This window comes from Natator depressus, chromosome 27 (assembly GCF_965152275.1).
Source record: "Natator depressus isolate rNatDep1 chromosome 27, rNatDep2.hap1, whole genome shotgun sequence".
NCBI lineage: Eukaryota > Metazoa > Chordata > Testudines > Cheloniidae > Natator > Natator depressus.
Window position 1 is genome coordinate 12,048,023 of NC_134260.1, and position 22,740 is coordinate 12,070,762.

Sequence of the window (22,740 nt, forward strand, 5' to 3'; positions counted from 1 at the left end):
GTTATGATTATTATAAAAAAATGTCAATCTATAATACCCCTCTCCTTCATACATCATTTGTTTTCTTAGATTGCAAGTTCCTTGAGGGCGGAGATTTGTACAATGCTCAGCTCTAGGGGTTCCTGACTTTGAGGCTCTGGGCCCCACTGCAATGAAAGAAAAAGTAAGCACCTTCACCCCCAGAAGCACAGTCTGGCTGAAATGTACCAGATGTCATTTGGATCAGTTCATTTCTTCCAGCTCCCTTTATAATACCAGACCCTGAGCCTGCAGCTGCATCTGCCTACATGGAGCCCCAGGGAAGTTCACGGGGATCTATACAACTGCAGGGTTCTGCCTATATTCCTGTAGCTGCAGGATCAGGGCCTGACAGGTGACCAGCTGGATGTCTCTGTGCTGCTCGCTCACTCCAGCCAAACAACCGGGCTTCTTCTCTTGGGGTGACCTCTCTAACTAGCAGCAAGGGCTGTTTTATTTTCACAGAACTTCAGGTCTGAGATGCTCAAAATGTCTACACGGGTGCTCGCAGTGTAATGGTGGGATATCCCCTCCCCCCCCCGCCCAATGCTAGCATAGACAAGGCCCATATAATCCCTGGCCTTGTTTTTACGCTATACAAGAAGCCATAGCATCCATAATGCAGAGCATCACCTAATTAGGCCTTGCCCAGCTTTGCAACATGCATAACACAACCTAGAACCTCTGGGGAGTTTAGATCGCACCACCCCCTGCCCTGGGGTAGCTTCAGAGTCCATGGAGCCCCAAGTGAGACTACATCACCCTGCTCTCCGGGCCCTGGGTTAACACCCCTAGTGCCCTAAATGGAACTAGATTACAACACTCCCTTGGGCCAGCCTTAAAGCTCTTCAGCACTGTATTGCTACCACCCGACCCTGCTGCTGAATCGCTCAAAAGCCTGCCCATGTCATTGCACGTGCGGGGCCGGGGCAACAGAGAGCAAAAAACTCCAAACCAAAACAACTCAACAAACATGAGGCAACCACTCAAAGGGCCCTCCAGGTAGGGGCCTTGTCTTCATCTCTCTGGGTACTATAAAAATATTAACTGCTTCTTCTCCCCAGGGCTTGAGCCCACCAGTTGTCACCCACCTGGCCAAACAGGAAGAATGTATTTTCCCATTTTTCTCCTCCCTTAATGCTCTGTATACATGAAGATCTGTTCTCAAATACACGTGTTTTATTATCTATCTAGGCTCTTCTATAAATAGAGATGAAAGCATCTTGTACTGCAGGTAGTATCTTCCCCGTCTCCCTGAGGATGAAGGTCTGGGCTGTCCGAATAGATTCTCCTCTGAACACATGGGGAAGCCCATGCATGATCTAGTCATCCTGCACTATCACCTGGCATCAGTCAGCCTAGTTCCAGAGCAGCCGGTAAAAGCAGGAGCCCAGATGCTGCATCAACAGCGTGTCTCCTAGGCTAATAAATCACCCGTAACAACAAGCTGTTAAAATAGAACAAGCGAGAACAAATATTTTATTTTAGTTCCCATTTCTTACTCCTAATCAGTCTCCAGGTCTCCATGGCACCCAGAGGGGCTGGCACCAGGGGCATGTGAGAAGCAGCTCGTTCGGCATCAGTGGAGCGGGAACACAGTGACTTCGCCGAAGCAGGACGAATTCACCCGCAGGTCCGGGGTGTTGCGACGGTAGCCGAAGCGCCCGTTGTAGCCCTTCATGGGCTTCACGTCTGCCAGGAAGCTGTAGTGGCCGCCCACCTGCTCAGAAGAGTGGCCTGTGGGGAAAAGAGTTGGCCCCATCAGTCTTTATCTCCCCCTCCTTTCCAGCTGTGCTCCATCCAGCAACTCACACAGGCCACTGAGCGAACTCGGACTGGTGTGCAAGCTACACACAAGCTTGTCGATGCTAGGGAACCTTAGTAAAAATCCCCCACCAGTGCTTAACACCTGTTCAGCTCCGCCATTAGCAGCTGGGTGTCCTGGTGGGCCCAGGCCAGTGGCTGCTGGCAACAGTTAGAGCAACGTGTTGATTGGACCTGTCCTAAGTGTGAGATGCCAGAGACTGAGATTCCATGGAGGTGCAATTCAGAGGAAAGATGGATAAAGTCAGCTTGGTGCTGTCTGGATGCTGAGCACCAAACAGCCTGGGGGGTTGCCCTAAGTTACAATAGTTCTCCCAAGACCCAGAACTTGTGGGGTGAGGACTGGGGACTAGAGTAGTGCCACCTATGAAGGCCCAAAGCAGGGCCCACACCAAGGGTATTCTCTGCCATCCCCTTGTGGATTGTTTATGACTTCTCTACTCTCTGCTGCAGGGGACAGGACAAGATAAGATCAGGTCCAGGGCTCCCAACTTTGCTAACTCCTTAGAAGCAGCGTAGCCTAGTAGCTACAGCGCTAGTCTGGGACTTACAAAACCTGGGATTCTAGTCCCAGCTCTGCTGCTGGGTGACCTTGAGCAAGTCATGTCCTGTCTCTGTGCCGTAGTTTCCCATCTGTAAAATGGGGGTAAACAATAGCAACCTCCTTTGTGAAGTGTGTTGAAATTGATGGATAAAATACACTATTATATTTATTTAACAGTAAGGAATTTTTGCCAAGTGATGCTGTGGAATGCAGCTTTGTCGACTCTTACAATTTTATCATCTGGATTTTTGCATAAAGCCCCAGCTCCTGGAATCAAGTGATTATACAAAAAACTCAGCTTTCCTTTAAAAGGAATATAAGTTTCTAGCCTTATGACTGAGGAGAAAAGCTTGAAAACGTGACACCTTTACCCCAAATTTTATGAAACCAGAAAGCACGTTAGTAATAAAAAAGAACCGAATATTTATTATTATTTTAAAATCTCATGATTCTTAACCCAATAGGTGATACATAGAGTAACTGATGATTGGAGAAGAGCTTATTGAAGGGAGTCTTACCTGCACCTGCCCAGTTCCTCCTGTTCAGGTACCTCTGCCCTGGCCCATAGATGTGGAAATAATCCACTATCCAACCATCCCTGGATGTACCACCTCGGTGCTGGGGCAAGTCAGAGAAAGAACAAAAACTCAGAGCAAAGACAGATTTTGGCTCATCCCTAAATCCCAACATGAAGAGTCTCATTGATGTCAATGGCAAAGTTCCCATTCACTTCAGTAGCATCGGATCAGGACCTAACAAACCAGGTACCTGACTTTGTTCTGTCTCTAAAGACACATGTACGGCTGTTACTACAGTGTGAAAATACACTGCATTTAGAAACAGCTCTGGGTATGCACTCATAATGTATCTGGGGTGCATGAAAGCAGGGTATTTATTGTTCCAGAGTCCAAAGTTATGCAATCTTGCTGCTGTGCAAAATAACTTTAATGAATAATAGCTAATGAGATGAAATACATAAAATCTTGGATATATCCAGAGAATTCCCTGTAAAGAGACAGGGCCAGATTCATCGCTGATGTAACTCTAGTGACTTAAATCTGGCACCAGGTTGTGCAGCATTAGCTAGCTAATGTTTGTAGAGCTCTTTGCAAGTGAAAGGTGCCCTAATTCTGCAGCCAGACCTGCTAGCACAGACCGCAGTGCAAGTGTGGAGTCCCTTATGGTGGCTTCAGGTGTCCACGCTAGCAGATCTGACTGTAGGAACCAGATCTAAGTTATTTATTAAGCACCAACAGTGTTTGACATTGTACAAAGCACAATGAAAGCCACAATGGGCATTATAGTCATATATTCAAAAGCCAGAAGGGACCACTGTGATCATCTACTCTGCCCTCCTGAATGTATATTTGTTTAGCTTCAGCTTCCAACCATTGGATCTTGCTATATCTTTATCTGTCGGACTGAAGAGCCCATTATCAAACTTTTTGTTCCTCACATAGGTACTTATAAACTGTGCCCAAATTACACCTTAACCTTCTCTTTGTTAAGCTCTTTAATGCAGTGCATATAAAAGCAAAGGATTATTATTTCAAAAGTTTTCTATGAAGCATCAGTGAGATTTTAAAACACTAAATTGAGAAGAAATGCAATTTCAGTTAGCTGAAAAGAATATGAATGAGCATTATATCTCTGGTTTCAGAGTAGCAGCCATGTTAGTCTGTATTCGCAAAAAGAAAAGGAGAACTTGTGGCACCTTAGAGACTAACCACCATGGCTTGGGTAGCACTGACCTTCTGTAAGCAGCATAGATAGCAAGAGGACAAGGTCTGCGCAGGCAGATAATGTGTGACTATGGTCGCTTGCCCTGTATATTTTTCTTTAAAAAATAAATTTCACATAGACTGCAACAGTCATTTGCTTTCTGATCAAAACATTTCACAAATAATTATTTTTTTAAACTGATCTGATATTAAGCAACCAAAAAAAGATCCCAGCTGCATAAAGAACCACCATTATTTAGAGATTATCCCTTTCCCACACCCACCTTCAGCTGGAATTCTAAATGAGATGGAGCTAGAATTCTTAAGCAGGGAGAACACTATGCTAGGGAAGAGGAGTGAGAGGGATTTATGATGTAGACTGCTGTCCACTATTGGCTGAGGTAATACCACATCGTTCTTTGAATTATAACCACAGTGTTTCATGCCACAGATCTGCCTGTTATTCTACCAAAAGCTGGACATCAACATTTGATCAACTGTGTCATTTTCAGGACCCAGATAAATTTGTCCATCTGTGGTTCTGTTTTCTCTTTAAATGGCTAATTTTTGCTAATCCATGACTTTCCTTCTCCCTTTCCTACTTGCTGGTTTAACCATGTATGGTGTTTTCATTCTGACATAACAGTTCACTGAAAATGACACAAGAACCATTGTGAGGTCAGAAAGAGCAAGGATCTCAAAAATCTAAGCAGAGGAAAAGGTGAAATTTGAGGAGGGGGGGGGAAGAGGATGGACTTCTATTGCTCATAATAAAGTTAATTACAGGTCCATTTTATTATTATTTTTATTGCTTGGGAACCCCTGTCTATGGCCTGGAGGGTACAAACAGGCCACAAAGACAACCCCTGAATCCAAATAGTTTACAGTCTAAGGTACATTTAGTTTTTAGTTCAGAATTTGGTTAGAAATGTGTCAATTGAATGTGCAACTGCAAACTGCCAGGGTGGGAATTCTCAATCTTTCCACAAAGAAACGAACCATCTTCTTCTTTCACCAACCGGCTTCCCGGTAAGTCCACATTTTTGATCAATCAACAGGCCGCCTGCTTTGGAGGCGAACTGCGTAAAATTCTGTCTCCTTTGAGCCACCTAAAAGCCAGACACGTTTTTGCCCTTACAAATAAAACCATTTTTTGGTCATAGAAACAGAATCATGAACTAAGATGGTAGCTACACAACCCACCAGGGACAGAAGAAGCAGGATTGTCCCCTGGCCACTGGCTCCCCCTGTGTGTGGTTCATTCTTTTCAGCACTCAGGCGAGCTAAGCAGTTATCTACTTGCCAGCCAGAGCGCCGAAATTCCCAACCCTGGGGGGCTCATCGAGCCGGGCTGTCGCGACAGGCCGCCGCACGCTACCTGCTCCGTGTTCTTCAGCAGGGACTTGACAGCGGGGGATGCGAAGTAGCTTGCGGCGTGGCCATCCAGCTGGGCGTTGTAAGGGGGCAAGGCAGACCACAGCTTGGGCGGGATGTGCGTGTAGCTGCCGGCCAGCGTGTCCACGGCCACCCCGTCCAGGATAAAGCCCTTCTCCCTCTGCAGACACCTCCTGCTGAGACAAGCCATGCTGAGCAAAGGCAGGACCCCCGATCCGGCGCCAGACTCGGCTCCTTGTGACCCCCCAGGCCCCCGCCGCCGCCTCCCTCCCCCGGCTACCCGCATTGTTACGTTCGGGCGCCGCCCCTGGCTAGCCTCCCCAGAGCCGGCTGCAGGGCAGCTGCCCGCCCTGGCGGGGAAAGGAGGGGCCGAGGACTCACCCATCACCCCCCTGCCGTGGGGGGCACAGCCCCGCCCATCATCAGCCCCACAGCAGCGGGCCCCGCGGCACTGCAAGGCTGGCTCCCAGCCGAGTCGCTCCATCGCGCCACGTGGGGCTGGGGTCGATCAGCTGTTTGCCAGCCGCAGGCGGCGGCCGGTTTGTTTGGGGGCAGATTAAAGCGACCCGGGGCGAGGTTCTGCCTCCCCGCCCCCCTTTTCTGCCATGCGTCCACGGCTTGCGGGGAGTCTAACCCGCCTCCTGCTGCCCCGTCCGGCAGCCGGCCCCTCGTGCTCACGGCGAGCCCGCCGGGGAATCGGGGCCAGGCCCTGGTCCCCGGGCCTGCACCTCGGAGGCCGAGCTTCCTCTGAAGAGGGACAGCAAGTGGCAACGCAGCGAGGGGCCATGGCGGGGGCTGGTGCTTTAAACCACTCAAACCGCGTAGCCCCCTCGGAAAGTGACAGCCTCCAGCAGCAAATTGATACAGAATCGGCCATTTACTTCCAGACCTTGCAGGGAGCGCAGCGAAGGGCTGCCCTGGGGAGGGAGTTAGATAAGGGCCGAACCCACAAAGCTCGACAAAAGCCAAAAACTTTCAGCGTACAGTATTATTGCGTGGGGGAAAAGGGCTTTTCCGCTCCCACACAGGCCCTGGTAAAGTGAAGTAAAGCCCTTAACGCCTCCTGGGGGGAGGAAACCCCACCCCTATGCCTGCTCCCAGCAGGCCAGCTTGTGTGTGCTGAAAAGTTACCCCTGACTCTTAGTGATGCAGAGCTGATGTGTAAAAACGTCACCCGTGATCAACTAGCTAGGTGGACATAACCCCCACCGTAGATGCAGCTATGTCAACAGACGAGTGCTTCATTCAACATAGGGCTCGTCTACCCCACGCAGCTTTTAGCGACACAGCCTGGTTGCTAGAAGTCAGCGTGTGTCAACGCTCTTTGTCGGTACTTTTGCAGACAAAATACTTCCAGCCCTGCGAGCGGCATTAGCTTTGGCAGCAGGAAAGTGCTCCTGTCGACAAAGCCGCGTTCACGCTGCCACTTGCCTCAGCAGAACTTGTCTTTCGTGGGGGTCTTTTTTAAGTACCCGTGAAAGACAAAAGTTGTGTCAAAAACTTCGCTGTGTAGACATCCCCGAAAGATATTAACTATGGGTAAGTGGTTGGTGTCCCAATACTGACCGAAAAAGCCAGTTGGTGGTGTCTGCTCCGTAAGTGTTAACATACCCTAAGGTCTTGAAAGTTAGGGGTTGTATCAGCATACTGGTTAAAACCCCCACACCTTTAACTGACACGCTGCTATAAGGAAGGAAAATGGATTTATTTGCAATTCCATTCAGTCTCACATCCACAGTTCTGCACTTAGCCAAAAAAAACGTTGGGGAATAAGACATGTCCCATCACACAGCATAAGGACTGCAGCTTTTTGCACTATGTAGCAGCCTGTATCATCACCTTTTGCAAAACGTTTTACCCTAAATGCTGTAACTGTGGTCTTAAAAAGTTAGAGAGCCCATCAGCTCATCCTTAAAAGGTATTTAGAAATCAAGTCTGCACGTATCAGTTTGTGATGTGGCATTATTTGTCAAAGGAAGCATCTTAGTTCACCTTCAAGCTTGTTTCACCATTCCTAGGGCTTAATAGCACATGCTGCAGCCATCACCTTCTCCAAAAGTGGTAGGCTCTGCTATGCCCTTGGGCCACATTAAGCAAGTTCTTCTTAATAAGAAAGTTCCTTTCCTGAAAGAGCTTACTCTGCAGCACGAGCCCCAGTAACCAATGCTGTGGTTCGAACTCAAACAATGCTTTTCTCACAAAGCTTGTCCGTCACCTGAGCATCTTATACAGTAGAACCTCAAAGTTACGAACACCTTGGGAATGGAGGTGGTTTGTAACTCTGAAATGTTCATAACGCTGAACAAAACATTTGTTCTTTCAAACGATCACAACTGAACATTGACTTAATACTATGTAATGTCATACTATGTTCAAACTTTACTATGCAGAAGAAAAATGTTGCATTTAAGTATCTTAATTTAAATGAAACAAGCACAAAAAGTTTCCTTACCTTGTCAAATTCTTTTTTTTAAAAACTTTCCCTTAATTTTTTCGCAGTTTACATTTAGCACAGTACTGTATGTGTTTTTATTTTTTCCCTTTAACTCTGCTGCTGCCTGATTGCGTACTTCCGATCCCAAATGAGGCGTGTGATTGACTGGTCAGTTCGTAACTCTTGTGTTCATAACTGAGGTTCTACTGTAGCACCTAATGTAAAAATATCAGGCAGAGTTGCAGTGCAAAGAAAATTATTCTGTCATGGGTTATTTCATGAAGATCTGTCTCCTGGTGCATACGAGTCACAACTTTTAAAGCCAAATTGCTGTATTCCTATTGGCACCTCGGACCTTGTCTACACAAGAAAGTAATTTTGGTATAACCCACGGGATGATTTTAAACAGATACTGTTATACCAGTACAACCCCTTTCTAGAGGCTCTTATTTTGGTATTAGAGACCCTTGGAGTTTAAGCTCAACAAAAAAAAAAAATCATACTTTTAAGTGTATCCACACAGGGTATTATATCTATATGACTAAAGCTCTAAAGGTAAACTCTCCCCAGGCAGCCAAGCCCCCATGGAGCACCTTATCCAGGTTTGTCAGGGAGGTGGTGTTCCAAGTTTTACAGTATCAACACAGACATTAGAAATTTTGGAGCAACCACTTTTATTTTATCTTTACAACGAGGATGGCGCAGGTTTATGCGATGCTGCCAGCATTGGAGGCTATCCTGGGCCACAGATCTGCGCATTCCTTAGCCACGGGGCCTGTGATTGCTGAGCCTGTGAAAGCGGGGAAGAAAAAGGAGAAGTTAAGAACCAATCAGAGCTTATGTTCGACACTCTGACCACATCCCTCTTCTGCGAATGCTGTTCAGGCAGCATGTAGCATGTTAATAACAGAGCCATCAGTATTTCTCTGCTGGAGCATCCAAGATACCCACTTTTCATGGCACTAAGGATAGTTTTGGTCCTTTTGCCTGAAGACAGTGGTGCTCTCCTTGGGCCAGGAATGCAGAAATTTGTGCTGCACTATTCTTTAGAAGTTTGCTCTTGTCCACTGCAATAGATTGCCGTCTGTACCTTTCATTTCCCCTTTGTTATTTACTATCACGCCCGCGTTGTCTTCAAAATAGAGGAACACTCCATCTTTTCTCCGGTATGATTTCCGCTGCCGAATTACCACTGCCGGGTGCACTGCAGGGAGAAAGACAAGCTCAGGATTCTAAATTTCCAAGTACAAACCAACAGCAGAAACTCAAAAGGAATCACCCAGGTTCAATGCTGTGCTCAACAGTAAGCGTCCTCATCTGAGCCCTACCCTTGCAAGGCCTCAATGTGCATCTGGATGGCATACGGGATTTTGGTCCCAGTAAAGGTTTCCTGTTGTACGAGGATTGCCACCGAAGTTATTACCATCAATGGCCTTTGGGGCTGATACCACCAAGCATCCACGTCACAAATGTTTTTGTTGATAGCTTCATCTGTAACGCCAAGGGCTGGATGGGCTACAGAAACCGTGATGAGTAGAGTTGAGGTGGGAACAGTCCTCCTGGCTATTGTCTGCTCTGTGAGCAAAGGGGGTCTGCAGTTTCCCAGCCTGTCAAGACAAAGCCTTTCACCGGAACTACATTTATGACAAGTATTTAAAGCAGGTTTCCACCCTAAACTCTGCTCCACACATTTACTCTGATTGCAAGTCTTTGATATTTAGTTTCAAAAGGGCTAAGACCACTTCTCTGCTGAGCATGCATTCATTGTGCTGGTTCAGAGGGAAAAATCCAGCTTTGCATTTGTGTGTGTATATATCAATTAAAATAAAAACTAGTCCAATGCAATGTTACACTTGAATCTACACCCAAGTGACTCAATACCATTCATGTTCTAACCCAGTGCTCAAACAGCCTTTTGTAAGGTAAACCTGGCCACATTTCCAGATGCAAGGTCACTCCCCACAGAGACATCCAGAAGGGAAAACCCTTCCCCAAACACTTAAGACTAATTGAAAAAATGTATACTAATAATCAAACCAGAATGTGAACTTTCAGGACTGTCACGCCACTCATTGAAGTTAACAGCACATGCTACTGCTAACCTCACCCAAAAGTGAGGTTTTGCTATCCCCTTCCACGACAACTCGCGGAGCCACTGAGCACAGACCCAGCAAGTGCTTTTTAGAAGGGGGAAGCCGCTGCTTCAGAGACCAGCTGCCTACTTCTAGCATCATTATTGGTATGTTGAAACCGCCTTGCTCCTCCCATGTGGAAGGGCTGCCTTTCCATCTCCCAGAGGAAGGGCAGTCTACAAGAGACTAGGAAGTCCACCAGCTGATGGAGCCCTGTTGAGATCGTGCTGTTATGTCAGTCCTAGTTCTGCCTTGGGTATGAGCTGCAATGCTGCGATCATCTTACATCAAGGTTAGATCCAGCATACTCTACGTGCACAACAATGTTTGTGTGCCCAGTTTGTGTTATACCTGGTGACAAACACAACTCAGTTGTGTCCAGACAGTATTCCCACCTCCCTCCCCAAAGAAACAAATCATGTGTGTAGCACTTGTGGGAAATCTGGGCAGCTAAGGTCTTAATCCTACAGGACAGCATGTCTGTAGCAGACACTCACAGAACAGCCCATGGGACATTGTGTGTAGAGACTGTAAATTTGCCACCTGCACTTCCAACACTCACCCTTCTTCCTGAGCTCAGGCTTGCCCTTCTTGACAGTAGCCATGACCATGTCGCCTACACCAGCAGCTGGCAGCCTGTTCAGGCGCCCCTTAATCCCCTTCACAGAGATGATGTACAGGTTCTTGGCACCTACGAGGAAAAAAACATTTTGAATTAGCCAACTCATCACATAATAGATGTCCCCTCATGGATCACTGTCACACCGCTCATTGAAGTTAACAGCACATGCCGCCACCTCACCCAAAAGTGATGCCTTTTTTATGCCCTTCCACGACAACTCACTGAGTCACTGACCACAGACCCAGCAAGTGCTTTTCAGAAGGGGGAAGCCACTGTTGTTGCTTCTGAGGTAGGATGCATTTTTTAGCATCAGTATTGAGCGATAAATTGAAATTCTACAGAAACAGATTAACAGATACACAGGTGTTAAGGCCAGAAGGAACCATTATGATCATCTAGTCTGATTCCTGGCATAACCCAGTCATTTCTGTGTCAAGCCCATAATTTCAGTTTGACCTTAAGCAGCATCTCTCTCAGAGTGATTGAGAGCCTACCCAGTTGTTCCAATGGTTAATTACCCTCACTGTTAAAAACTAGCACCTTAATTCATAATGCAAATTTGCCTGGCTTCAACTTCCAACCCCTGGTTTCCTTTAGTCAGTTACCTACACAAACCCTAACCAGATAAACAGCAAGGCAGAAGGGCTGCTGAAGCAGAAACAAGTGATATTGACTCCAGAAGGGAGCCAGACAGACTCACCTGTGTTATCTGCACAGTTAATCACAGCTCCCACGGGAAGACCGAGGGAAATACGGAATTTCGCACCGGACGAACCACCACGTCCTGTAGGTTAAATAGAAGAATATTTGTAACCTCTTTCCTATGTCAAGGATGATATGAATCATGATTAAAAATAATACATTTATTTTATTTAAACTATAATTTTATCTAGAAGTGATTTTTAGAACCTGAATCACATTTTTACTTGTGTTACTAGTTCTTCACTCTCCCCCCACCCCCCTTTTACAATCTAAAGTGGATGTTTTCTGGTGGTTCTTTAGTTTCCTAACTGTTAGTGACATTTATGTGGAAATTACATAGGTTTTGTTCCTACTAAGTTTTGCCCTGAAAACTGTTCATATCTACTGAAAGAGACAAGCTCAAGTCTCACATTAACATCCTCAACACAAACTCAAACACAAAATTGGCAAGCAAATAGCCAGTGCTATGTTTGCAACCTATACCATCTTCTGATGCACTAGAAGACTTGTGCTACTAAGTCAATTAGGCACTTCTGAAAATCCCAACCACGGCTGCCTAAATTTGCACCTAATTTGGAGCTATTTTTGAAAATTTTGGTCCAGGTCATATGAGAAAATTCACAAAAACTTTGTTAATGTACTGAAACGCTAAATAATTCTTCACTGTTAACAATGACAGTCTTGTTTCGAAATGACAGATTTTACAGGAAGAGATGTTTTTAATGAAAAATACCATTCTAGTCTCTGAGGCTATAAATACTTATATGTGAATAAAGTAACACATCTATTTAAATATTTGCAGCACCAGGGTTGTCACTGGCAAGATTTTGTTTTTTTGCCTATATCACGCCATAATTCAAATAAAATACCTTGCCAGCCAGGGGGCATTATTAAAAAGAGCAGACTCATCTCTCAATCTGTAATAAGTTTTAATCTAAAATTGCAACAGCACAATTATCCAAACAGTCTCAAACCCTATTTTAACCGGCTATTTTTAAAAAAATGCGATTTAAAACGCTCCACTCAGGCCAGTGTATTTTTAACCTGCCCATCCCTGTCGCATCTAGGCATCACACACGTTACTCAACCCAAGGAAAGCACCCTCTCTCTCAGCTACTTTTCCGTCTCTTACTTACAGGGCTTGTTCCTCCTCTCGCATGCCGAGGTGCAAGGAACAGTTTCCAGCCATGGGACAATCCCAGATCCTGAGCTTCCCCCCTTCCCCCAATTAGGGCTTGCACCTGGGATCTCATTTCGACCCTAATTTCTCATCCACACTGGCCTCAGCACCCCCCATTCCAAGATAAGGCCTCACCCTGAAAGCGCCCCCCAGCTATGGACCGTCCAACGCCCCCTTCTGGCACCCCCACAAATGCCTCAAACCTCCGCACCTCCAGGGCTCGGGCTCCCGCACCCCTTCAGCGGGACCCGCCAGTCCCCGTCCCCAGCGGGCCTATCCCCGCTTCTTTCCCTCCCTCAGACCCGGCCCCGAAGGGAGCCCCGGCTCCCCCTAGTCCATCCCCCCTGGTCCCGGAACCGCGTGACCCGTGGGGCCGGAGGATGGCGACGGATTCTCCCCGCCCCGAGGGGCGACCGCTCACACCGGGCCTCACCTCGCTTGGACATCTTGTGGCTGAAAAAAGAGAAAGAGGGCCGCAAAGGCTGCCGGGATATTAGTTCCGCACGGCGCACGGCCTACTACGTCACACGACGGCACGGAGGCGGTGACCTCCCTCGGCACGTGACGCAGTCAGTCCCTAGACCCTCATCAGTGATAAGGAACGGCGCTCTGGTCTCTGTAGTCGCTGATCGTCTCAGTGCACCACAGTGCCACCTATGGAGGCAAAATGGGGAACTGCAGCCGATTCATGGAAGATTCTTAGCCTACCAAGCACAGGCACGAGAGGGAGGAAGGGTGGGTGGTAGCTTGATGGGGAAGGGGGGCATTTGCAACGGCAAATCCCTCCCCCCGCAGCATTGGATTTTGGCCAGGGCACCTGGGGTTACAACCTTGCTCTGGTATCAAGTGCTTTGGGGTGGGCAGGACCTCAGTTTTATTCCCATCCAAACACCCCTGAACCCAGTGCTGGGGCAAGAACTCTGCAGATATCCGCTTTATATCCGCCGACCATGTTTGCGGATCGGAGGCGGATACAAATTTTGTATCCATGCAAGTCTCTGCCTATTAAATCGCTGCATGCAGCCCTACTTGTTTCAGCATCTGTGTTGCTGGCCCAATCAAGGGCAGCAGATCTGCATGCTGTAAGAGTTCACCCTCATTTCGAGAAGGTCCCAGCTAAGGCCGTGGCACTCCTCTTGCAGGATATGAGTTGGAAATTAACTGGAGCAGACTTAAATTAAAACCACTGAGAGAAAATAGAGAATCTTGCCCAAGAAGGCAAATAATCATAGAAAACCCGTGACATCTATGGGAGCATCAAAACTGAGACTAGATCCAATCGAAACGATATTTGGTTCCTGCGGAGTGAAATGTCAGCAGCTCAGAGAAACAGATTTTTCCACAATGCAGACTTCTGTATTGCAGGATCTGGATGAAATCTGGCCCTAAATAACTGCAATATACTTAGGGATGATCGATTGTAAAGAAACCCTTTTAGGGGGGTTTCAGAATTCACTTTGCAGTTTTGTTAATTATCAGATAGATTTGTTTTGAAAGAAGCCTTTTCTCCTCCCAGCCATGCCTCCTCCAATCACATCTTCCCATCCAGGAGCCTGCTGAGTAAAGTAACAATGCAGAATTTGTGACCTCTCATTCAATTCTAAGGCAGCAGGCAATAGGCAGGCCCTTCATGTTTTAACACAGTCAGTCCTGCTTTTCTAAGGTTTCTCCCCTTCTGGTACAGTGACAAAACCGGTATTGAATGGGGGTTGTGTGGATGGTGTCACACCGGCAGAGGTAGAGTGGTGCGTTCTTCAAAATGGCATATGAGGTCTTGCCAGTGGGGGCAGGTCCACACCGTTGCCTGAAGTTCCAGGAACGGCCAGTTTTCTGGGATTGTGTGAGTAGCCACGCTAGCTGGCAGCAAGGTCATAAACACAGGGCTTTGACTTTGCCGTGGGTTCAAGTAATAATATTTTTATAGCACTTTTCTTCCGCAGATCTCAAAGCACTTTACAAAGGTGGCAGCCGCACATGAGCAGCGCGTGGACTGCCCATTGGGGGAGGCTAGCCACCCCTTCTGCCCAAGGCCCTCCCCCACCGGAGCCCAGAGCCCCCCAACCCCAGCCCCGAGCCACCCGAGTGCCCCTAACCCTGGAGTGCTGTGTGGGCAGCACAGCCCCAGCCCCACTGGCCCCAGCCCCGGAGTGCCAGACGGGAGGTATGGCCCCGGTGCCCCCAGCTCCAGCAGAGCACGAAGCAGCGTGAGCACTGGCCCCAGCTGCCCCAAGTCCCAGCCACAGGCAGCCCTAGCCCCAAGCAGGGCAAAGAACAGGAAGCCGGAAGGGGTCTGGAGCTGGAGCATGGGTGGGGCCACGCTGGGCTGTTTGGGGAGGCTTAGCCCCCCCCGGCCTATGATACCCGCTGCCCAGGCAGCTGCACTTCATAGATATGAAAACTGGGGACTGGCCTACCTCACAAAATTAAGCTGGTTTAGCTACATCGCTAAGGGCTGTGAAAAAATTCACCCCCTGTGCGATGTAATTAAGGTGACCTGAGTCCCAGTGTAGACACTGCTAAGTAGATGGAAGAATTCTAATTCTTCCGTTAACCTAGCCCCTGCCTCTCAGAAAGGTAGATTTACTACAGAGACAGAAGAACTCCTGTCTTTGCTGTAGTAAGTGTCTATACGACAACAGCACTGCAGCTGTGCCATTGTGTTTCTAGTGTGGACATACCCTATGGCACAGAGAAGTTATTTAGCTTTTAATATTAAATTTGGGATTCTCTTTATTTCACCTCTGGTGTACGAACATTTAAGATTTACATTTTCAAGCTTTTCCCTGCAGCCATGACGGCTCCAATGACTTTTTGTTGAAATGAAGGCTGAGATTTTCAAGTAATAACCTGACTCCAGCAGCTGGGGCTTTGAGAAAAACATCAAATATCATGAGACTTGTGATAAAATTGTGACAGTTGGCAACACTCTTAACCACTTTGCTGTAATTTTCACGGACAAGGGAAATTGGGCGGGAACGAGACTATTTAGAGAATTATGTAATCTTTGTAAAGTATTTGGAAAAGGAAAATCTTCATATAAATTCTGTGCAATATTGAGCCAAATCCTGAAGTCTTTGCTCTGTTTTTATTCATTCCACTGCAGTTTCCTTGAGGAAAAGATAAGAACAAGACCAAATAAAAGCTCATTTAAGGAGGGTACAAGCCAAACTGATATAAGCCAGATCTAAACCGCTAAAAGAGTGTCTATACCCAAACTCACACCAGTGTCACATCAGTCCACTGTTCACCAGTCTTTTGAACATTGCTGGAATTTAGCAGGCCAATAAGACCAACTTTTTATGTGCAGATTAAAGGGTTGCTGTTTCAAAATACCTTTCAATAAACCTCAGATGTCATTTTTAAATAAAAATTCTGACTTTTATGTATTATGGAGTATGGCAATAATCTTTTTCACTCCAGCACGCATAGGTTGTATTGACACTCGCCCTTTTCCCCCTAAAATTCCCCATAGCTGTTTCCCCGGACATAATATCTTCCATCTGAGGAACTAAAAGTGCTTGAAGGTGTTGGTGAATAAAGCCAGACAACATCCTTATGAGATAGGTCTTGTTATCCTACTCTCACCTTTGGGGAAACTGAGACACAGTAAATCTCTCCAAGATCACATCTGATGCAGAACTGCAAATAGGACACAGGGGTCCTGACTCCTGATTATAATTTACGTGCCCTAACCTAGGTATAGTGTAACATTCCACCCTCTCAATATGCATACAGGAGGGAGAGGGATTTAAAACAGGGCCGGTTTAAGCTGCAGGCAAACAGTCTATCCCTTGCTATCCCTCTACCGCTTGCTATGTGTCTATGTAGTTTGATATAAGAGTTTAAAAGCTTGGCTAAAGGAAAAACTGGAGGTGTGTTAGGGCTTAGAAAGAGATTTTTCACCAGCAGGGTTATTGACTCCATTTGACAGAAAACACGCTACTGTTCTAAAACAGGAAGAATGACCTTTTAACAATCACCTGGAGTTGAACCAGCGGGTCTCCTGATTTTTAAAAAAAATCTATCTTTGACCTACACACACTCAGGAAGTAAGTTACACTTTATCCTGTTTTCTTAGCAGTCTTTATAAAATCACTGGCATTCAATAAATACTAGATAGTTTGGGATTTAACTTTGGAGGGAAATTCTACAATATTGGTTAGAACCTGAAAAAGAAAGGAAAATGAAAGAGGAGCAGGAGTGATTCCTGAGAGTCTCACACTTCCAGGTGCAGTAAGATCTCTCTTCTTCACTAGTATAAGCATCTTAAAACACTTGAAAAAGCTAGAATCAGATTACTGTAATTGTGCAGCCTGAGTAGCAGTTAGAAGACAAAGGTATACATGAAATCCTCTCTTTGCAGCAGAGATGTTGAAAAATATTTTAGGGTGAAAAATGACTTTTTCAACAGCAAAAAATGTTCACAGTTTTTGCTCTGTTTGAAATTTTTTCTTTTTTTTTTCAGTGAAAAAATGTTGAAAGGAAATGCTTGTTTTGCTTGTCAAAAATTCTTTAAAAAAAGGGTTTGTGTCTCTGTTCCCCCCCACTGGAAGAAAAGACAAAACAAACAAAAAACGAGTGACACAAAGTGGCACTTTTAAAAAAAAAAAGGAGAGAAAGTTTGTGTGGGACGCAGAACCCAAACCATACGCCTTAAAACAATAATTTAAAAATTAAGATAAAAACCCCTGAAAAACTGAAATTTAATTTTCAGTTCAAAACTAAACAATAATGTTCATTTTCTTTGAATTTTTTCCATTACAAAATCGGCACATTTGATTTAGGTCCTCATTGCAGTGAATACACACAACCAAACCAAAATCCACAGTTGGGCGTGGTGGGGGGAAAAACTCAAATTAAGATCATAATTCTTTTTTACAATTCATCTCAATTAGATTTGGTTTTGCTCTTTTTCCACTAGCCCTAACTGTGGATTCGGATTTGATCATGTGTAATCACAGATTCTGTAATTTGAGCAGAGAAAAAAGTGCTAGAAGTAATATTCCAGCTCTAACAAGTAGGATTTGGGTGTCATACTTCACATTAGCTCTTGCAGCGGGGCTGTAGCTCAGTGATAGAGTATGTGTGTAGCTCAAGAGGTTGCTTGCTACCTGGGTGGGTGCTACCTTCTTACAAAGTGCAGTGTGATTTAGAAAGACCAAATAAATGCAGCTTAATAGTAAATAAGAGCAGCATTCCCAAGCAAAGTCACTCGAGTTCATTAACAGTCTCTCCATGCTATATTTTATCTTTCATTGAAATTAACAAGGGAAAGAGTGACAGTAATGAATCCCTTTTAATAATTGTTTTACTATAGTCTCTCAGTAAGGGCTGTTTCACTGCTATTCATTGTGAGAACCACAGAGAGATGTTCGCCTTCAATAACAAAGTGGGTGGGTTTGGTGGATGAAGAGCCCAGGATCTCACACTGGGAGTGTGTTAAATGAAAGGAGAGCGAGTCTTGTAACAAGAACAATGCACACGCTTATCCCCAAATGGGAAGATAATGGGAAGATGGCTTTCAATAGATAATCTGCCTCAGTTTAGCTCTAGTGTTTTACGGGGGACAACTAATGAAATAACAGGGACAGGAGTGTGGTTAAAGGGTCAAATGAAGGGAACCAGATGGGGACACCGAGTAGAGAACCCCGGACAGCGTCCACTGCTCCTCAAAGGCGCCAGTGAAGACAGGGAGCAAGCTACCAGCATCAGATCATCTAATCCCACGCCCGGGAGATCTAGGCATTACAGTGCTTAACATGTAGATGCTCCATCTACACTCAGTTTCCCAGTATTGCTAATCCCAGTGGGTTAACTCTGCAAAATGTCCCTCATATAGGCCAGCCTGATGTCTGGGCCTGATTCTTCCCTGGCAGAATACAAGTAGCTGTCGTCAGGGTTAACAGAATTATTGATGTTGTATGGGAAGGGGGAGGGGGTGGAGATAAAACAGGCCCCAGGAAGGCAATAGGAGGGAGAGAGTGAGTATATGTTGTGACAGTTTTAGGCAGTGATCTGTTTATACAGAGGAGATATAGCTTAGTGGTAGAGCCTATGATTTCAATTTAAGTCCCTAATTCAAGGCTAAAGTTCTCTTTGTTGTTCTCTTCCTCAAATACACTTTTGTTTCCTAGGGACTGAAATGTTTTGGTCTAACTAAAGTCTTTGGGTATCTGGGTGGAAATTAACGGCCTGTGCCATAGAGGAGGTGAGACTGGATGATCTAATGGTTCCCTTCTGACCTTTATAAAAGTTACGAATTCTGCCACCACTTGGTAAGGCAACTCCCATCTTTTCATGTACTGTGTATTTATACCTCCCAACTGTATGTTCCACTCCATGCATCTGATGAAGTGGGTTTTAGCCCATGAAAGCTTATCCCCAAATAAATTTGTTAGTCTCTAAGGTGCCACAAGTCCTCCTCGTTGTTTTTGCCCCAGCGGGTTAAACTGTAAACCAGAGCAGCTTTGTGGGGGGAGTGCTGGGAAAGGGCAGGCTGGGGAAACTTGTGGGGTTAGTACAGATCTGGGGGCAGAGACCACCTGGGCCACACGGTCTCACTTCTGAGGAGGAGTACTGGACAGGGAATCTTTACCCAAGGAGTGAGCCCGAGAGGCCAGAGGGAGAACCTACATGCTGCCCAGACTCAGTGGGCTTAGACGAGCTCAGTATGTGAGCCAAACACTGCAGCCTGATGAGTGTCCAGCAGGGGGAGCGTGATCACATCTTTGTGTATGTCTTGGGTGGGGGGCCTTGTGGGAGAGAAGGAGCCACTTGGAGCAAAAAAGGGTGGGGGGTTTTCAGTATGTGGCAAAAAGTGTGAGGATCCTAATACTATGAGGTAGCTAGGCAACACCAGCAATTATACCCTCTCGTGGGGGTTTTCTTTCCTAGTTTACCTTGCAGTAAAACCGGAGCCCCTTGCCTCCCCGGTGTTTTTTTTTACAGCAAGACAGCTAATACAGGTGGATTATCCCACAGTACAAAACCACCTTCTTGGCCAGAGGCAAGTCCAGAAGAGAGAAGAGACGGTGAAGAAGCATCCCACGTGCACAGAGAAGTGCTGATATTAGAAGCAGTTCACAGGTTTAGCTATAAGGGGCACTTCCAGTAAGCCAGGATTCATAACAATACATTCTTGGTTTTTATTTTGATTGCTTCACTGCTGTATGCTGGATGCAGAATACTTACAATATATGAATTATTGGGCCTAGAATGTCTCAGTTCCTGGCTGGAAATTTTTTTCCATGGAACCCCCTCTTCTCCACACTTCTGCCAGCTGAAGAGGTATAGCTGGTCTTAGAACATTTGACTGTTGATCAAGCAGTCTTTGGTTCAACTCCAGATACCCACCCTGAGCATTTCCTAAAGGGATCCAAAAATCACTAGTCAATTTGGGGCTGAAAAATCAAGGAGGGTTGTGTCTGAGCTTTTAATGAATCCTTGTGTGGTCATCAGAATGGATTAACTCGCTTTCATTTTTTCCTTAATATTATTAGATTTCAGCCCTCGTGATTTTGTGAATCTCAAAGCAATTTAGCCACAATGTGAAAGACATTTTCATCCTGTGGCAGTAAATTATTTTAATTTATTCTGGGATTGTCTAAACCTAATGTCAGGATGGAACTACAAGTGATACTGAGTGTAATGGTTCAACTATCCTGCTTTCTGAGCCGTCCCTGTACAACACTAGCAAAGTATCCTGATGGCTTGAAAGTTAATATTGGGAAGTACATGTTTAAAATAATTACTTCAGTAGCAAACAAATACCTTGCCATTTCATGGCTGCAAAATTAACCACTGACAATAAACATGTGGTTTGTAACAACTGAGAGAAATACAATGTAACACAGCCCAAATACTGTGCAATGCAAGTTTCTGTGATATAAATTCTTGGCTTCGCGTTCATGGTATGCATCCACAACATTCGTCAAGGTTATGCTTAGATGAACAGCTCAGCAGGGATTTTTCACATAAACTTCCTTGGTCAGAGTATATTCAAAATTCTTTGCATTCACTAGGTTTCTCAGAATTGGAAAATGATTAGATTCAAGTTTAAAAATGTGAAATCCCTAATCAAGCAGAGATTAGAAGTCATTAATAAGCACCTAGACATGGCAGTTGTTTCCATTATAAATATGTCACCTGGGTTCCCCCTTGTTAAAAAGACTCATGGGTATGCCAGATACTTAGTTTGTGCAATAACAAGTTAAGTAGGGCCTTTATAGCTGTCCTTTTCCAATCTATGCATACAGCTTACTCAGAAGGCTGATATATTGGCATTGAGAAATATAACTGCCTCTGGCCATGTGGCTCTGGAAAGGTGGAAAACACACCCCATTATTTATTATATTGTAATTTGTATTGCCACTTGAGATCAAAATGGCTTTCCGTGGTTTTGACCTGAATACCTCTTTCTACGACCTCTCAGAAAATAGAACATTTATTAGGAACTGACAGTATATCTGTGATCTGAGCGATTATCCTATTGGCATGGTCAGCCACTAAAGTAAGGGAAAGGCAAGTGGCAAGGTGATTGCATATGATTTAATTGCTTTATGTTTTTTTCATATGTATTTATAAGTATTCTCATATTTTAAAATTCTGGATTTAGTTTTAAGTTTGAGTGTAATATATTTTGGTTTTGATGCATTGGCCTATGGCTCAGTTGCTATTGGCCATGCAAGTCCATCTTGTTTAGTGCCTTGCATGGGAACCACCTCCCCAAATGCTGATACGTAATTACATCACCCTTCTGAAACAGTAATGGAAATGTACTGGCCACGCCACAGAATCTACTCGCCCTTTGCCATGAAGATGAACAGCTTAATGATATTTTTTAAATGTAGCCATGAAAAAAATTATTCACTCTATGTTGAGGAGTAGAATTTTACAAGGCTGATGAAAATTATGTATGACTAGTAGAAAGCCCAAAAAATGAAGAGCCCGGAGTAAAAGATCAGGCTTTCAGGTGACGTCTGAGTCGACGAAGTGGAGAGTTACAGCCTATTTCAGATGACAGGCGCTATAGAGAAGAAGGTTCTTGCTCTAACAGAAGGGGGGTTATGTAGAGAGACAAGGAGAAGGCCCAGTGTTTCCCAAAGCATGGGGTGTGCCCCCTAGGTAGTCACAAAGGATTAGGTGGGGAGTGTGTGCAGAGCAGTGGTTCCTGTCTTTGGGGGTAAAGGAGGGGCCCAACTGGCTTTGTTAAACTGCTTTTAAAGGTTTGGGGCGTGTTGGGCTAGGTGATAAGAGACGGTATTTGAGGTAGGCGAGATCAAGCCCTCTGCAGGGTTAAAAAAGAGGGAAGTCAATTTTTGAGCGGAATCTTGAAATGAACAAGCTGCGTGTGGCCTGGCTTGATGCGAGTGTGCACTGCTGGCATTAAAGCCTGTCTCCGAATAGCAATCATCATTGTTCAAGAAATAGGGGTTGGCTTTGAAAATATGTTTAGGAAAGCAAGAATATTAGACTAATGGATGTCACTGAATATCTGTATATTTATCTCACTGACTAAAGGGCCGTATATTTTCTTTTATAGGTATTTGTAATATATTCATCTGAGTTGCTTGAACTATATATTCAGCACCATTCACTCTAATAACTTTAATTTAAAGAAACCATAAAACATAATCACACACACAGGGCAGATATATTTAAACCCAGCAGCTCTTGTTCTATCACCACTATACTCCCACAGCTTCTTGGAGCTGGAGATTAGTATTTTTGCCCAACAGGGTCTTTCAGATATGCATGGCTCTCCAAACGATTGTAAATAAATGAAAAAGGATTTGAAGGAATGGCTGTATGTCTGAACATGACCACTTGGAAACTCAATCAGGTGCATAGACAGCTTGTTTGCTACAGTCAGAAATTCAAGTTATAGAGTGACAATTTGACACTTCTGCCTGTCATTGTAAGCACGGCAAAGGAAAAACTTCCTTTAACTTCAGTGGGCTTTTGATACAGTTCTAAATTATGGCGACATAGATCTCTCTTTGCTTAGGTCCATGTAGGTGGCAGAGCATCTTACTCCAGCTCATACTCTTCTGAGAGTCAGATGTGCACCACCTTTGCTTGTTGTTTTCAGACTCCAGTTCACTTCCCCCATTGGAAAAAAAACCAGTGTAAATTCAGACCATGATGTTACTTTAGCATCTGTCATTCC

At 45.2% G+C, this 22,740-nt stretch overlaps 2 protein-coding genes and 1 non-coding gene across 3 annotated transcripts; all 3 read right to left on the reverse strand.

Moving 5' to 3' along the window:
* Window positions 1-717: 717 nt before the first annotated feature.
* On the reverse strand, window positions 718-5,750 carry SPMAP1 (sperm microtubule associated protein 1). The gene is made up of 3 exons (XM_074940843.1): window positions 5,486-5,750; window positions 2,905-3,004; window positions 718-1,755 (listed from the first exon to the last, which is right to left on the reverse strand). Exons 1-3 carry the CDS (start codon window positions 5,690-5,692, stop codon window positions 1,598-1,600), a joined length of 465 nt encoding a protein of 154 aa, XP_074796944.1. The 5' UTR covers window positions 5,693-5,750; the 3' UTR covers window positions 718-1,597.
* A 2,828-nt stretch (window positions 5,751-8,578) lies between these two features.
* Window positions 8,579-13,082, reverse strand: RPL23 (ribosomal protein L23). Its single transcript, XM_074940385.1, has 5 exons — window positions 13,006-13,082; window positions 11,391-11,474; window positions 10,631-10,759; window positions 9,027-9,140; window positions 8,579-8,726 (listed from the first exon to the last, which is right to left on the reverse strand). Exons 1-5 carry the CDS (start codon window positions 13,016-13,018, stop codon window positions 8,644-8,646), a joined length of 423 nt encoding a protein of 140 aa, XP_074796486.1. The 5' UTR covers window positions 13,019-13,082; the 3' UTR covers window positions 8,579-8,643.
* LOC141978720 (small nucleolar RNA SNORA21) lies at window positions 10,823-10,955 on the reverse strand. Its single transcript, XR_012636420.1, has one exon. It is a non-coding gene; the product is annotated as a small nucleolar RNA SNORA21 (small nucleolar RNA).
* Window positions 13,083-22,740: the final 9,658 nt, after the last annotated feature.

Bases quoted from the DNA above. Each gene is read 5' to 3' on its own strand.
- RPL23 (XM_074940385.1), bottom strand. The intron at 10,760-11,390 runs GTGAGTCTGTCT...TTTTCCTCGTAG, and splicing joins TAACTGTGCAGATAACACAG to GTGCCAAGAACCTGTACATC. The intron at 8,727-9,026 runs GTACAGACGGCA...CCGCTTTCACAG, and splicing joins TAACAAAGGGGAAATGAAAG to GCTCAGCAATCACAGGCCCC.
- SPMAP1 (XM_074940843.1), bottom strand. From the start codon at position 5,692: ATGGCTTGTCTCAGCAGGAGGTGTCTGCAGAGGGAGAAGGGCTTTATC. The intron at 3,005-5,485 runs GTAGCGTGCGGC...GACTTGCCCCAG, and splicing joins TGCTGAAGAACACGGAGCAG to CACCGAGGTGGTACATCCAG. The intron at 1,756-2,904 runs GTAAGACTCCCT...TTTTCCCCACAG, and splicing joins GAGGAACTGGGCAGGTGCAG to GCCACTCTTCTGAGCAGGTG.